The sequence below is a fragment of the Azolla caroliniana genome, unplaced genomic scaffold (genome assembly GCF_043228905.1).
Source record: "Azolla caroliniana isolate FFs.n. ecotype wild unplaced genomic scaffold, voAzoCaro1.0.p SCAF_3, whole genome shotgun sequence".
Lineage (NCBI taxonomy): Eukaryota > Viridiplantae > Streptophyta > Polypodiopsida > Salviniales > Salviniaceae > Azolla > Azolla caroliniana.
In genome coordinates this window covers 2501443-2515341 of record NW_028230438.1, presented here as the reverse complement: position 1 = coordinate 2515341, position 13899 = coordinate 2501443, and the positions used below count along the sequence as shown (strand labels likewise).

Here is a 13899-nt window from a genome sequence, read left to right as displayed (position 1 = left end):
GAGTCTACCACCCAGGTCGCCTCGTCGCCGGCAAGTTTTATCTCACTCTCCTCGGTGATGAGCATCAACTCTTCTTCACTTGCCGCGATTGCCGTCGTTCCCTTCCGGTTCGGCCCCCTCCGGTCTTTACCGTTCCGGTCTGGGGTCCGCTTCAGATCGGTACCGTCGGTCTCCTTATCTTTTCGGAAATGCCGACAGTTCTTTTGGAAGTGTCCCGGCTTGCCGCAATAGAAGCAAGTAGGCCTCCCCCTTGACTTTGACCGTGTCCCCGACTTCTCCCAGAGCTCATGAGCCTTGCTCTCTTCATTGAAGTTGTTGTATAGGCTCATGTCGATGAAGCACCGTATGTACGCCGTTGTCTTCATGTGCATCACCTCCCATATTGTGGCGTCGATCTGGTCCGGTCTCTTGTCCCCGAACTGAACCGGTAGCCAAAGATCTTTAACCACGAGCATGTCCCTCATCTTCGACTTCCACACTGAATAGTTGGAGCCGGTGAGCTTGAACATGCCGCCAAACGATTCGTCCATTTTCTGTGTCGATTTCGCTTTGATACCACTTCACGGGAGCTCAACGCTCCTTATGCGCAACGCTCGGCCACAACCGAGCTTAGAATGATACACAGAAAACGGGAAATAAAACGCGACACAAAGAAGAGGAAAGGTACACAGGAGGTTTATGTGGAAAACCCCAAACTAGGGGAAAAACCACGGCAGCCCATAGGCTACAAACTGTCACTATGTAAGAATGTACAACAGTGAGTTCACTGAGGCAACGACCTCGTGCTCACAGATCTTCGCCACAGGCGGCGGTTACAACAAAGGCAACGACCTCTTTCTCTCTCTCTCTCTCTCTCTGTACACAGTTACGCACTCTCTCTATTCTTTTCCAACAAGAATGACAACAACTATATAAAAGTTTGCCCTAAGTCATATTTATACTAATATGACTTTTCGGCTATTTACAAATATAGCCTCGATGGACTCTCAGAAACATATTTACGAATATGTCTCTTCATCCGGTTCTCACCGGGTCTGTACCATCCGGTTCTCCGTAACCGGGTACTCCTCATCCTGTCTTCACCGGGTCTGTATCATCCAGCTCTCCGTAGCCAGGTACTCCTCATCCGGTCTTCACCGGGTTTGTATCATCCGGCTCTCCGTAGCCGGGTCCACCTCATACGGTTTCGGCCTCGGCCAAGTTTTTTCATCGGCACTGTTCTTCTCCCTTCCCATCCGGAGGGACCTATCTCCCAACAAACTCCCCCTTCACTCCGGCATGGGGTGTCTTACCAGTTCGATCCTCTTCCGCCATGCGTCCAGCTTGTCGGGTGTCAGCACTTTGGTCAGCATATCTGACCCGTTCTCGGCTGTGTGGATCTTCGTCAATGCGAACTCCTAGTCAAGGACTATTTACGAATGGGTTATATACGTTATAGCAAATATCCATGGGGGGCACCAGTTCTCTTGGTTAAAAAGAAAGAGGGCACATGGCGTATGTGTATTAATTACCGACGCTTGAATAAAGTGACAATCAAGAATTCGTATCCATTGCCCTGGGCTGACGATCTAATTGACCGTCTCCAGGGAGCTTGGTATTTTACTTAACTTGATCTCCGTACTGGCTACCATCAAATTCGTATAAGTGAGGACGATGTTCCAAAAACGGCATTTCGTACGCGCTATGGCCATTATGATTTTTTGGTTATGCCTTTTGGTTTGACCAATGTTCCGGCTACATTTCAACAAGAAATGAATGACATTTTCCAAGAACAACTTGGAAAATTTGTCGTTATTTTCTCGGATGATATTTTAGTTTATAGTCGTACATTACAAGAACATGCTAAACATGTCGGCTTTGTTTTACAAACATTGCGTGACAAACCATTTTACGCGAGGATCTCAAAATGTGAGCTCTTCAAGAAATCAATTACTTATCTTGGACATCTCATAACCGAACGAGGAGTTGAAATTGATCCTTCTCGCATCGAGAAAATCAAGCTTTGGCCCACTCTTCGGAATATTCGAGAAGTTCGATCATTCCTTGGTTTTGTCGGGTTTTGGAGAAAATCCCTTCATAATTACTCCTAATTGATGACACCGTTTACTGATCTTCTAAAAGGTCTAACGCGTATGTCTACAAAACCGATTGTCTAGAATGCTACACTAGACCTCGCCTTTAAGGAACTCAAGGACCTGGTGTGCAAGGCTCCTTCACTTCTTTTACCTGATCCATCAAAACCTTTTGAGGTTGAAACCGATGCAAGCGATTATGCTATAGGTGTTGTCTTATATCAAGATGGTAAACCAATAGCATTCGAGAGTACGAAACTTGATTCTGCTCAATGTCGGTATACCGTTCAAGAAAAGGAATTATTTGCAGTTATACATGCGCTCAAACATGGCACCATTATCTTTATGGAAATCGCTTTTGTGGTAACTACGGATCACGAATCCTTGAAATATTTTTTTGACCAACAAGACCTGAAAGGTCATAAGGCACGATGGGCTTATCTCATCCAAGACTTTGATTTTTCCATACGATATCGTAAAGGTTCCATGGATACTGTCGTTGATGCACTAAGTCGCATCCGTGAAGTTAACATGCTTAGCTTCACTAAAATATCATCAGATCTTTATGATCACCTTCGAGGAAAGAATCCTGATGACAGTTATTTTGCAAAATACTGGGCAAGAGTTGAGTCTGGAACAGACACCACCACATCCTCGAAGGAATACTTCCACATTGCTAACGGTCTGCTCTACCGTAATGGGAAGGTTTGTGTTCCAAATTTGCCTGAGGTCAAAAAGAGAATTCTTTTTGAATGTCATGATGCACCCTTAGCAAGGCACCCTGGAATACATCACACACTCGTTCTCATCTCCACTTAATTCTATTGGCCTAAGATGCGTCCTGACATACATAGCTATGTGACTAAATGTCACCAATGTCAAGTTAACAAGTCGAGCGACTTAAAGCCGCAGGACATTTACATCCCTTGGAAATTCCCAATAATAAGTGGGAAAGTATATCCATGGATTTTATTGTTAGCCTTCCTCGCACCCAAAAAGGCCATGATGCCATCTGGGTTGTGGTTGATAGACTAACTAAAATGGCCAGATTTATTGCTACTAAAACCACGGTAACAGCTCCTGAATTGGCTTATCAATTCGTTGATTAGTTATTTCGTTTTTATGGGTTACCAATAGATATCGTGAGTCATCGAGATCCAAAGTTTACTCGTGACTTCTGGACGCAAGTCTTTAAGAAGTTAGAAACGACGTTGAGCATGAGTTCCATGGATCATCCTCAATCCAATGGACAAACAGAATGAGTAAATCAAATTATTGAGGACATGCTTCGAGCATACATTTGTGCAAAACCAACAAAATGGGAACATTATCTCCCAATTTTGGAGTTTGCTTATAACAGCTCCAAGCATACGTCAACAGGATATAGTCCTTTTATGTTCATGTATGGTTTACAGCCACGAGCCCCAATTGATGTTAATATACATCATGATGAGTTGGGAAGTACGCAAAACTTTCTTCGGGATATGCAAGATATGTTGCATATTGCACGAGATAATATAAAAACAGCTCAAGATAGAGCGTGTGTTTATGCCGATCATCATAGGCAACCTCGTGTATTCAACCCTGGACAGAAGGTATTTTTACGTGTACCTCACAATTCTAAGACATTGTCTAAGGGTAAGTGCGCTAAGTTAGCCCCACGGTTTTGTGAACCTTTTCCAATCCTCAAACAGATTGGGTCATCAGCCTATCGTCTCCCTCTTCCCGATGATGTTGAAATTCATCCAGTTTATTATGTGAGTCGTCTAAAATAACTTCTAGGTTTTGGTGACAATACAGTTACAACTGAAACTCTGGTTACTTCTGAAGAATTATCTTCTAAACCACATGTACCAGAGAGAATTCTCGATGTTAAAACAAAAAAATTACGTACTAAAGAAATCCGAGAATTTAAAATAAAATGGATGGATAAATCAATAAAAGATGCCACATGGGAACGCGAAAATACTCTAAGAACTAACTTCCCTACCTTTCCATTGCAAGAGTGCAATGTTTTAAAGAGGGGGAGTATGTTACGGGCATGACCATATAATATCCCGTGGTCAAAATTTACTGTAGTATTCTATACACGTGGATAAGTGTGAGGGTTAAACGAGAGTGTAAAGAATGGGAGGATTACTTTTAATCCTCGGGATTGAGACAACCCATTAGGCCCAAGTGTGAACATGGTTGGGGGCCTTGGGTATTGCTATAAATAAGAGGCCTAGCAACCCTCATTTCATCATCTTGTTGACTACGTCGAGACTCTGTCTTGTGGTGGGTCAACTCTTGTAGTGAGTGTGCCAGCTCCAGGTATGACTCGACGCCACGACGGTGGTATGGGGCGCCGATCGAGGCTCGAGTCCGTCTCGATCCCTTCGCTCGGGGGTGGTCGGGTGGATCGACACCCTTCTTTCTCTCTCACCTTTCTATCTATCTATCTATATTCTATCCTTATCTAATGTTTATATCAGTCTATGTCTCTAACATTACATCTCGTGACCTTGTTGAATTTTTGAGGAATAGGCAAATGCTAGCCATCTGCTCAATAGAAAAAATTCTATTTTGTAATGAAAATACATAAAAAACAATCGGATACAAGTGCTAGAGAGCTTTTAGCATAAGGGGAGAAATTACTTGTTTCAATATGTCACTGGCATATTCACATAAACTAATAAGCATAAGAATTTACAAAATATTCAATATGAAGAGCCATTCGGTATATGTGTCTATGCACAAATAGTGTCCTCACAACATTGCAATGTGTTTCTCAAAATTATCGTCCACCCACCCATCAATCTAGATATATGGCATGACCCAAGACATGGCTCAAGAGACATGTCCCACGCTTCTCTCTTGAGATTCCTTTACATTGGCCCTCTTCTTTTGTATCCTTCACTACTCATACATGTAAATTTATTGTTTCACTGTCTCATGCAAACAAATTAGGCCTTTTTGGATTGGCCTCATCTGTTTCCTATTGCGCAAATATAATTTTCTTTTTAAACTAATTTCCTACGTAGCTCTTCTCTTTTGGGTGTGAATTAAAGGATAAAAAATAACACTTTTGACACTGTAGTTCTAACATATAACCTTTTTAAAGGTTGGAACTTGTCACAATGTCATGCTTTTTCATCGTCATCACAATGTCATAATGAAAATGTGACGACAAAATATATCGTAGTGTTGAGAAGGAAGACCAGTTATAGAAAAGAAGATGCTAAAAATATAGAAAATTTTCAGACTCTGTCTTCATGGATCCCACCAAAACTAGCTAAAGATGCTTGCCTATCTTCGGAAAGAAGACAAGAATTTCCACGTGCAAAAGATAACCAATGATTGAAATTAACTGAATTTGAAGCTCAGAATTTATTTGATTAACTTCAAATAATAAATAACTTGTTATGCTTTTCATATACCCAAGTTGTCATTAGTTGTTCCCAAGCCTCCCATTTTACTTTTATGTTCCCAAGCCATGGCATGTAGAATTAGTGGAATTGCTTTAACTATTCCATGAATTTTTTCACACATGATTATTATTGTTAATGCAATTAGAAGAATTTCTATGGTCTCTATTCTCCGATAATCGTGATGACTCTTAGTCAAATCCTCCCCTATTTTGTCAAATTGTTCATGTTAATTTGAAACCCAATTTTAATCCAATTTCATATATGTTGAGCAAATTATGTGATGAGTATTTGTGTTTTTCAAATGTTTCGTGATCACTGCTGTATTCACTATCAAATTGATTAACAAAGAGCGACACACTAAACAACAAACAATTTTGCTCCAAAAGATTAGCCCATCACTAAACAAGCAAAAACTTTATCTCTAATATCAGCATCAAGCTCGCCTAAATGAGATTAGAATCTAGACTATAATATATTAAATTAAAGAATGGGACGAAGCATGTGTTGAGCAACCTCGTTGCACATGCACAAAACTTTACAATAAGGAGTTGACTTTGTATCTATTGGATCATAGAGTTGATTACACCCATGAGATGTCTCACAAAATAAGTTTATTAAGCTCATAGATTTTGGTTACTACGCATTGTATGGCTATGATTGGGCGCTCTCATGGTAGCCTACCATTATTGATTAAGTAATGAGATTGATACAAGGTATACTTCATCGGGTATGAACAACACAGTTAATTAAAGCTCAAATCCATATCCAATCATTGCAACAAATAATTATTCAATAATACATTAAACACAGATCAAGTAATTGTAAATACAATACCATGTCTCACCATGTTCTTATTTCTAACCAAGTAAATGCTTTCGACAATCCTCCACAATGATAAAAGCTCATATGGATAATTATCGATCAAATAGACATAAATAAAGTGCTCAAGTCAACTGAGATCTCAAAAATGAACCAACAAAAGAAAGCTCAACTATTGATAGTGTTTGAGCTTCCTAATGTGCTCTAGGATTCATAAGAGCTTGCACTAGTAATAGCCTAAGATCGTGTAAACTGTCTGCAATAATGTAAAGACGAGGAGTAACATCGCGGCAATGACCGATGCAGTCAGCCATGGCCGAGATAAATACTTTTCACGAAATTCCACGTACATGGAACGCCAGGGGCTATGATAATGCAGCATTACATTGTATTTCATATCGTCCCAGCTTTCGCACGATCGAATCACGACGTTGGTGCACAACTTGTTCCACATCTTGACCAAGCTCTTATCGTCCCCGAGGTGGTTGTCTATCACCCGTGCCTTGGTCAAGATTGCTAGATCCTCGGGTGTGTCAATGAGCGAGTCCATGATGACGGCATACATAGTAAACTCGCCTCCAGCTTTGGAGGTTTGTTCATAAGCAAGGAGGTTCCTCAGCACATCCTCTGTGCCATTGTGCACGACAATCCGTGGAAGATCAAGCTGAAATTTTGTCGGATGGTACTTGATCACCGATACGTTACCTTCACATGCCTTGACTCGGATGCCAACTTTCGAGAGTTGAGACGCTGTTGGCAAGCGATCGCGATGATTAGATGTTAGCGTGCCAGCCCCTTGATTTGTCCACCAAGTCTCTTGTGGTTTCGGAGTTACTTGTGTGAACAAACCATATTGGCAATCAAGTAGATGAATTCCAGGGATTTGATCCTTCTTTGGCCGGCCCATGGAGAATGGACTGTTTGTCATAACTATATCAACCAATGCTTTCCCGAGTCCTCCGTTATTGACATTGGGTTTGCTTGGGAACTCTGCAATCAGTTTCTTTAGATAGAACATGGGAATTTGGTTGCCCATCAAGAACAAGTCCCTCCATACTTGGCTGTATGTCCGGTCATTGTTGAAGAAATTGTGTAAGTAGTCTGTACTTCCAATAGGTTCCTGGTTACACTTAATTTTGTTGGTTGTGAAAGTGGGTAAATAGTAGCGTTCCTTAGGTCCTTGGGATTTTGAACATGCACTGCTAAAAAAGAGCAAGTATTCATGAATAAAGATTGTATCGACAGTGACCAGAAGTTGGAATGCCTCAATCCAATCTTGGGAGAGGTTTGAATAATGGTTGTTCAGATCATGGGGGTCAGGAATGAGGTGTTTTATGAGGTCTTCCACATCTGATTTCCCATGTCTTTCCATGAATTTCTTTACACATACTGCCTTACAATCATCGAAATGGGAATCGATCCCAAGATTTGCATACAATGGTCCGATGGTCAGTTTTTCAGGGCAATATGATTTTTCGTAAGCTTTCAAGAATGCATCGGGAGGAATCGAAATCTTCAAATTTTCCTCGGAGCTTTTCAGCTTGGACGTAGGTGTATCAGAGACAGTAGCCTTATTAATCTTTGTTATCATTTCATCTCTCCAGCCATAGCCATGGGCAGTGAAGTTGGATTGAGATTCTTGCCTTTTGGGTTGGATTGTAAGGCAGATTTCCTTGTTGATATTCTCACCCATCTCTTAAACTACCACTTCTTCTTCTTCTTCTTCTTCTTCTTCTTCTTCTTCTTCTTCTAAACTGGTGCTTTCCTGTAGCAGATCAAAGTATCAAACCTCTTTTTATACACCTACGAGTTCATGCCTTCACATGACAATAAAGTCAACCTATCTACCAGGAGAGAGAAATAGGGGAGACAGATAAGGATGCGAATCTGAAGCGGATGTGTGGAGCCCAGAATTAATGCCATTTTGCTATATTGTATGCCTACCAGATTATATTATCTTTGTCAAATAGGCTCCATACATATGGCGCATATGTATGGAGCCCAGAATTAATGCCAAGTATTGTTATGCAAACACAGGGTAGAAATTTTCCATTGACATATATATATATATATATATATATATATTAATTTTGTGTATCTTCAAAGGTAATATTCATCAGATCAAGAACAATAAGTTGAATAAATGTGAATGTCATGCTACTGAAGTCCTAATTATTGCATGCACGCATCCATATTCATAATGTGCAGATTGCAATGAACCAGAATTCACATATTAACCTTCAGCAAACAGGATAGTAGTAAATAACAAACATGTTTTATCTGTCTTTGAAAGGGAAATATTGGAGCAAACTAAAATTATGAAGAGTTTCACATGCCATAGTATATATACACTGCAATTAACTGTAAGTTTTCTCTTCACTGTTGGATAATGCCAAAATAAGAGTAATAAATTCTATGGAAAATAATGAACATCATCATTAACCTTGCTTTTAAATGGCAGTTAGAACCATTTCCATTCCTCGTGTGTGTGCTGTGTTTAGAGCAAAGCATTCGTGTAGATTCTGAAAGGCTTCAAATGCAAATTGTAAGGAGTTTTCATTATTCATACATACTGCCTTACAACCATGATAGTCTTATGTGTGGAGCTTTGATGATTCATTTGAGATTTCATTATACTTTATCTCTGTTATTTTTCCATAGGAGCTCATAACTCTTGGAAGATGTAGTAGTAGAAGTAAAGCAAGTCAAGGAATAATGGATACCCTAAGAGTCAATGGATTCATCAAAACATGGTGGAATATGCTAGTTGCAAAACTATATTGAACTCACCAGAAACAATTCTGATTAATTTATTCTTGAGTACCTCGTAACAAGGATTGGTTAACTAATGAATTATCTTGTTCATTCCCAACAAAGTGTATTTTGTATTCATCTCATTAGACAATCATGTACACATCGCATCACAAATGTAATGTTAGGATACCCCATCATAGAGTGGCCACTTGTAGCTATACAATGCATAGCCAAAATTTACACAAGAGCTTAACCTAAAGGATGGGCATTGTCAAGTAATATATACGACAGTCTTATTTGCTGAAATATTCGTTGTTTGTATGTAATTTAGAAATGAGAACTCGTAACAAAAACTACATGGGCCACAAACCAATCATATCTTAGGAAGACGAAAGTTGAAATAATGGAGACTTAGAAGTAACTAACAATTGCAATTTACAAAAAGCTAGTTTTCGTGGAGTTTTTCTTTCGATGACCATTCTTGCTCTCCACAATTTGATATTTAGTGATCATGTTAGGATAACATGATATTGCTAGGATGATGCCAAGACAAGACAATTGGACAACCTTACAAAATTCCCATACTCATACTACTTTAAATTGACAATTCAATTCATCTACTTTTTCTATTCTAGATTTCCTCTCTGTCTCATTTTACTTTTTGCTAAAAGCAGACAATGATAATTAATTGTATGTACAAATCACTAGAAAACTTGAATATACATTTGACTAACATAGGTTCCACACCTTTTCTCCGAACTTTGGTGATAGCCAATACAAAGGTATCACTTCAGGATGATACAATATACATCTAGTGACATGTAGGGACCGTGAATGATTCTTTATTCCAAGGATATTGATATAGATTCCATGTGGGCAAATAATGTAGTGCTATGTTACTTTCAACTCTCTACACAAAATCATTAATGACAATTGTTTTTAGATATATTTCCTAATATGGAATTATTGCGAGTTAGAACAAACTATGATTGATTGATCGACGAATAAATATGCTTTCAGGGATATAACGTGTAGAGATTATATTTTACGATATTAAAATATGGCGGGATTTTAAAATCATACTCTGAGAATTCTCTTTACGTGAGAATTTCCAAGATATACCTAATGATTTATTATGTTCCCATTACATCAATGAGAGGGAAGGAGAGAGATTGACATTACTTAATGTTAATTCTCATTCCCATCAAGCAATTACGCATTCTTATCTCCCTCTCTCTCTCTCTCTCTCTCTCTCTCTCTCTCTCTCATTTTTCCCTCCATTCTTTATCTCCTGCAAGAAAAGCTACACCGATCAGAACTACTTCACAGAAGAAGACGAATGGACAGACTACATGACACTCATGTGCATACAACCAAATCTGGAGGGACTTGCTCTTGACGGGCAACCAAGTTCCCGTATCGTTTCTAATTAACCTGATTCAAGAGTTTCCACACAACACGAGAATTTCCGAGCTCCAAAATTTTGCCATTGCAATCATCTACTTGATTGCCTATATGTTTGGGCAATCCGAAAACTATTACAAGAGCATAGGAGACAAGTCATCAATCCATGTAGATTCCCATGACTACGAAATATTTCATGGACAAAACAAGCAGCTCGCAGGATAACCAACGACCGTGATCCGTTGCCAACAGCCTCTCGACTCACTAAAGCCGGCATAAGGTTTTAGGGCTATTGATGGTAGCATATCGGTGATGATGAACTACGACAAGCGAAACCTTCGGTTTGATCTTCCACTACCGAGGATGTGTTGAGGAACCTCCTTGCACATGAACGAACCTCCAAAATAAGAGATGAGCTCACTATGTATGGGGTTATCATGGACATGTTCATCGACACAAAATAAGATCTAGCAATCTTGACTCGGGCAGAGACCATAGAGAACCACCTTGAGAACGATGAGAGATTGGTTGTGGAATGACATGTGAATAAATGTCTCAACTCAGCCATGCCAATGTCCCAACCACTAGCAATGGGCCCGGTTCGGTTTCGGTTCGGTTCGGTTCGGTTTCTTGGCCTTGAAACCAAACCATTTATTAATAATAAAAACCGAACCAAACTGTTTTAAAATATATGAAGCCATTTAAACCGAACCGTTTAGAGCCGAACCGTTAAACCAAACCGTTTATGAAAAATTAAACCAAACCAGTTTATCATAAATCAAAACCAAACCATTTTTTATCGATATTAATCATCATAATTATTATAAATTTGTGTGAGAAAATCATCATAAATTTTTTCATCATACTCATCATAAAATTTGTCATCATACTCATCATAAAATTTGTCATCATACTCATCATAAAATTTGACATCATACTTATCACAAAATTTGTCATCATACTAATCATAAATTTGGTCATCATACTAATCATAAATTTGATCATTATACTTATGATAAATTTGATCGTTATACTTATCATAATTGATCATTATAAATGAAAAAGAGACTCTATATATAATACATATAAAATTTAATAAGTTAAAACAAGAGTTTAAAATTAAAAGTTGAAAGTTAGAGCCTATAGAGAATATTTATCAGTATTTTTTAACCTATAAACCTTTAAACGAACCACATAAACAGAAACCGATAAGCCAATAAACCGCTAAACCGGTCAATTCAAAACCGAACCCAACCGAACCAAACTAAACTGTTTATTTATCTCTAAACATATAAACCGTTAAGCCATGTTTTTCGGTTCGGTTCGGTTTGAGCCGAAACCGGGCCCATTGCTACGACCCACTACCCATGTTGCGGTGACACCACTTGGTTTATTGGACACATTTATTTATATAATTGTATGTTTAAACACCAAACATCTAATTGTAAGGTGCCAAATTCCAATGCATAGATCTTTAAATAATATAGATATAGCTCATATACAAGTCTTATTATTGTTGCCAGTTTGGAACAACATTCGTCCGCTAGGAAACCATATCATGCAATGCGAGGCTGCAGGAGGATAGGAAGTCCATTCACAGGGAATGGAATGACATCCATGACAACGGCCTCGTTAGGATCCTTGAGGTTCCACGAGAAATGAGTGACCAGGCAATGAAGGATCATCACTATGACCATGCGTGCAAGCTCGTTGCCCGGACACATCCTAGGGCCACCACCAAAAGGGACAAACGTGAATGGAGCAGGGCCCGCTCCTTCGAAGCGCGACGGATCGAACTTCTCGGGGTTCGGGAAATACTTAGGGTTTCGATGGGTCGAGTTGGGAGACCACACTATCTGTGCAGGAATATAAATGCATGTTACGGATGTATCCGTAGTATAAACCATACGTATCATTCTTACATTCGCATTCGAGTATGGTAAACACCCTAAAAGTATGGTAAATAGTAAATACCATACTTTTGTACTCATTATTTCTTATGAGGTAAAAAAAAAATTTAAGGTGAAAAACTGAGAAAAGAATTTAAAAACGTCGAAAAAAAACATGAGTGTGTTTTCATAACATACGCATTCGTCTGGAAACGTATGAAAAAAAATGTTTGAGCTGAAGAATGCAAATATTACGTTCTATGGATGAATCAAAACTAATGTTTTTAAGGCGAGAAAGATCTGCGTGTCTCAGTGCTCACCTTCCATGATTTGGGGATCCTGAAGCCATCGAAGATCATGTCTTCCTGTGCCACTCTGAATGACAACTGCGCTGGCGGTGCTAGTCTCATTGATTCCTGAACGACCCTCCATGACAGCTTCATCTTCTGTATATCCCTCCAGTTCAGCAGCTCACCGGGGGCCTTGCTTGTCGCCATAGCCTTGTTCTCTGAGCACACCAAGAGCAATAAGAAGCACATCCATACAGAGATCACAGGATTCCAAAAGAGTGGCAAACAAACCTCTGTAAACCTCGTCCATTATGTGGGGATCAGATGCAATATATTTGCAGGTCATGGTGGCTACGACGGTGGCGGCATCATAGTTTGCAAAGACCAAGAAGAGAATGTTGTCCTTCACCTCCTTATCAGACAAAGGTTTCCCATGCTTGGCCATATATGCAAGAACACCGGACAGGATGTCTGGATACTCAGCGATGGAGCCAGAATCTATATCTCGCCTTCTCTCATTGATCCAAGTCTGGAACTGCTTTCTTATGGCATTAGATTCTGCAACTGCTTTATGATATCTCGTTCCAGGAATGTTGATGGGCATCTGCATCATGCCTTTCACCATCGTATCGAAGTGGACAAAGAGCCTATCCTGCTCTTTTATGTCCGCTAGGCCAAGCAGAACCTCACAAGCTATAGAGAATGTGAGTTTCTTCATGAGGGGGCCCAGAATGACCTCGGATTTGCCTTCAAAATGCTCCCTAATGAACCTGATGATGATGAGATCGACCGGGCTCGTGTATCTTTGCAGAGATTCAGGCCGCATGAGCATCGTGACGGCCTTCCGTAACAGAGTTGCGTGAGCTCCGACATGTCCAATGATGGATTCCGTCCCGAGGACTGAGAGAATGCTAGGGGGAAGAGAGACATGGACGTTAGAGAAGGCTGCCTTGTTACCCAAAGGGCTAGCAAGAACTACTGTTGGGAAGCCGAGTAGTCTCGTCTTGAATGTCTCTCCGTACGCGGAGGTGCGGTCATCGAAGAATTTCCACGGGAGCCCTTGCAAGTTTGTTCGCCAAAGCTCTAGGGTTTCGCCGATGAAGGGAAGGCCGAGACGGCCCGGTGGTAAAGGAAGCTTCTTCTCGTGCTGCTGCTGAACCTTCCTGCTTGAATGTCTCCATAGCTGATGTAACGCTGCTATGAAAAGGAATAGTGGCAAAGTAAGCCCAATGATGAGCTCCACAGGGGTAAATCTCACCAT

The 13899-nt window shown here is 40.1% G+C and overlaps 1 protein-coding gene and 1 pseudogene across 2 annotated transcripts; both read right to left on the bottom strand.

Moving 5' to 3' along the window:
• Window positions 1–6078: 6078 nt before the first annotated feature.
• LOC147865854 (UPF0481 protein At3g47200-like) lies at window positions 6079–8048 on the bottom strand. Its single transcript, XM_087316201.1, has one exon. The coding sequence runs from the start codon at window positions 7992–7994 to the stop codon at window positions 6528–6530; it is 1467 nt and encodes a 488-aa protein (XP_087172327.1). The 5' UTR covers window positions 7995–8048; the 3' UTR covers window positions 6079–6527.
• A 3887-nt stretch (window positions 8049–11935) lies between these two features.
• Window positions 11936–13899, bottom strand: LOC147865853 (cytochrome P450 716B1 pseudogene; annotated as a pseudogene). The gene is made up of 3 exons (XR_015529582.1): window positions 12930–13899; window positions 12669–12856; window positions 11936–12315 (listed from the first exon to the last, which is right to left on the bottom strand). The product of XR_015529582.1 is annotated as a cytochrome P450 716B1 pseudogene (transcript).

Bases quoted from the DNA above. Each gene is read 5' to 3' on its own strand.
- LOC147865854 (XM_087316201.1), bottom strand. From the start codon at position 7,994: ATGGGTGAGAATATCAACAAGGAAATCTGCCTTACAATCCAACCCAAA.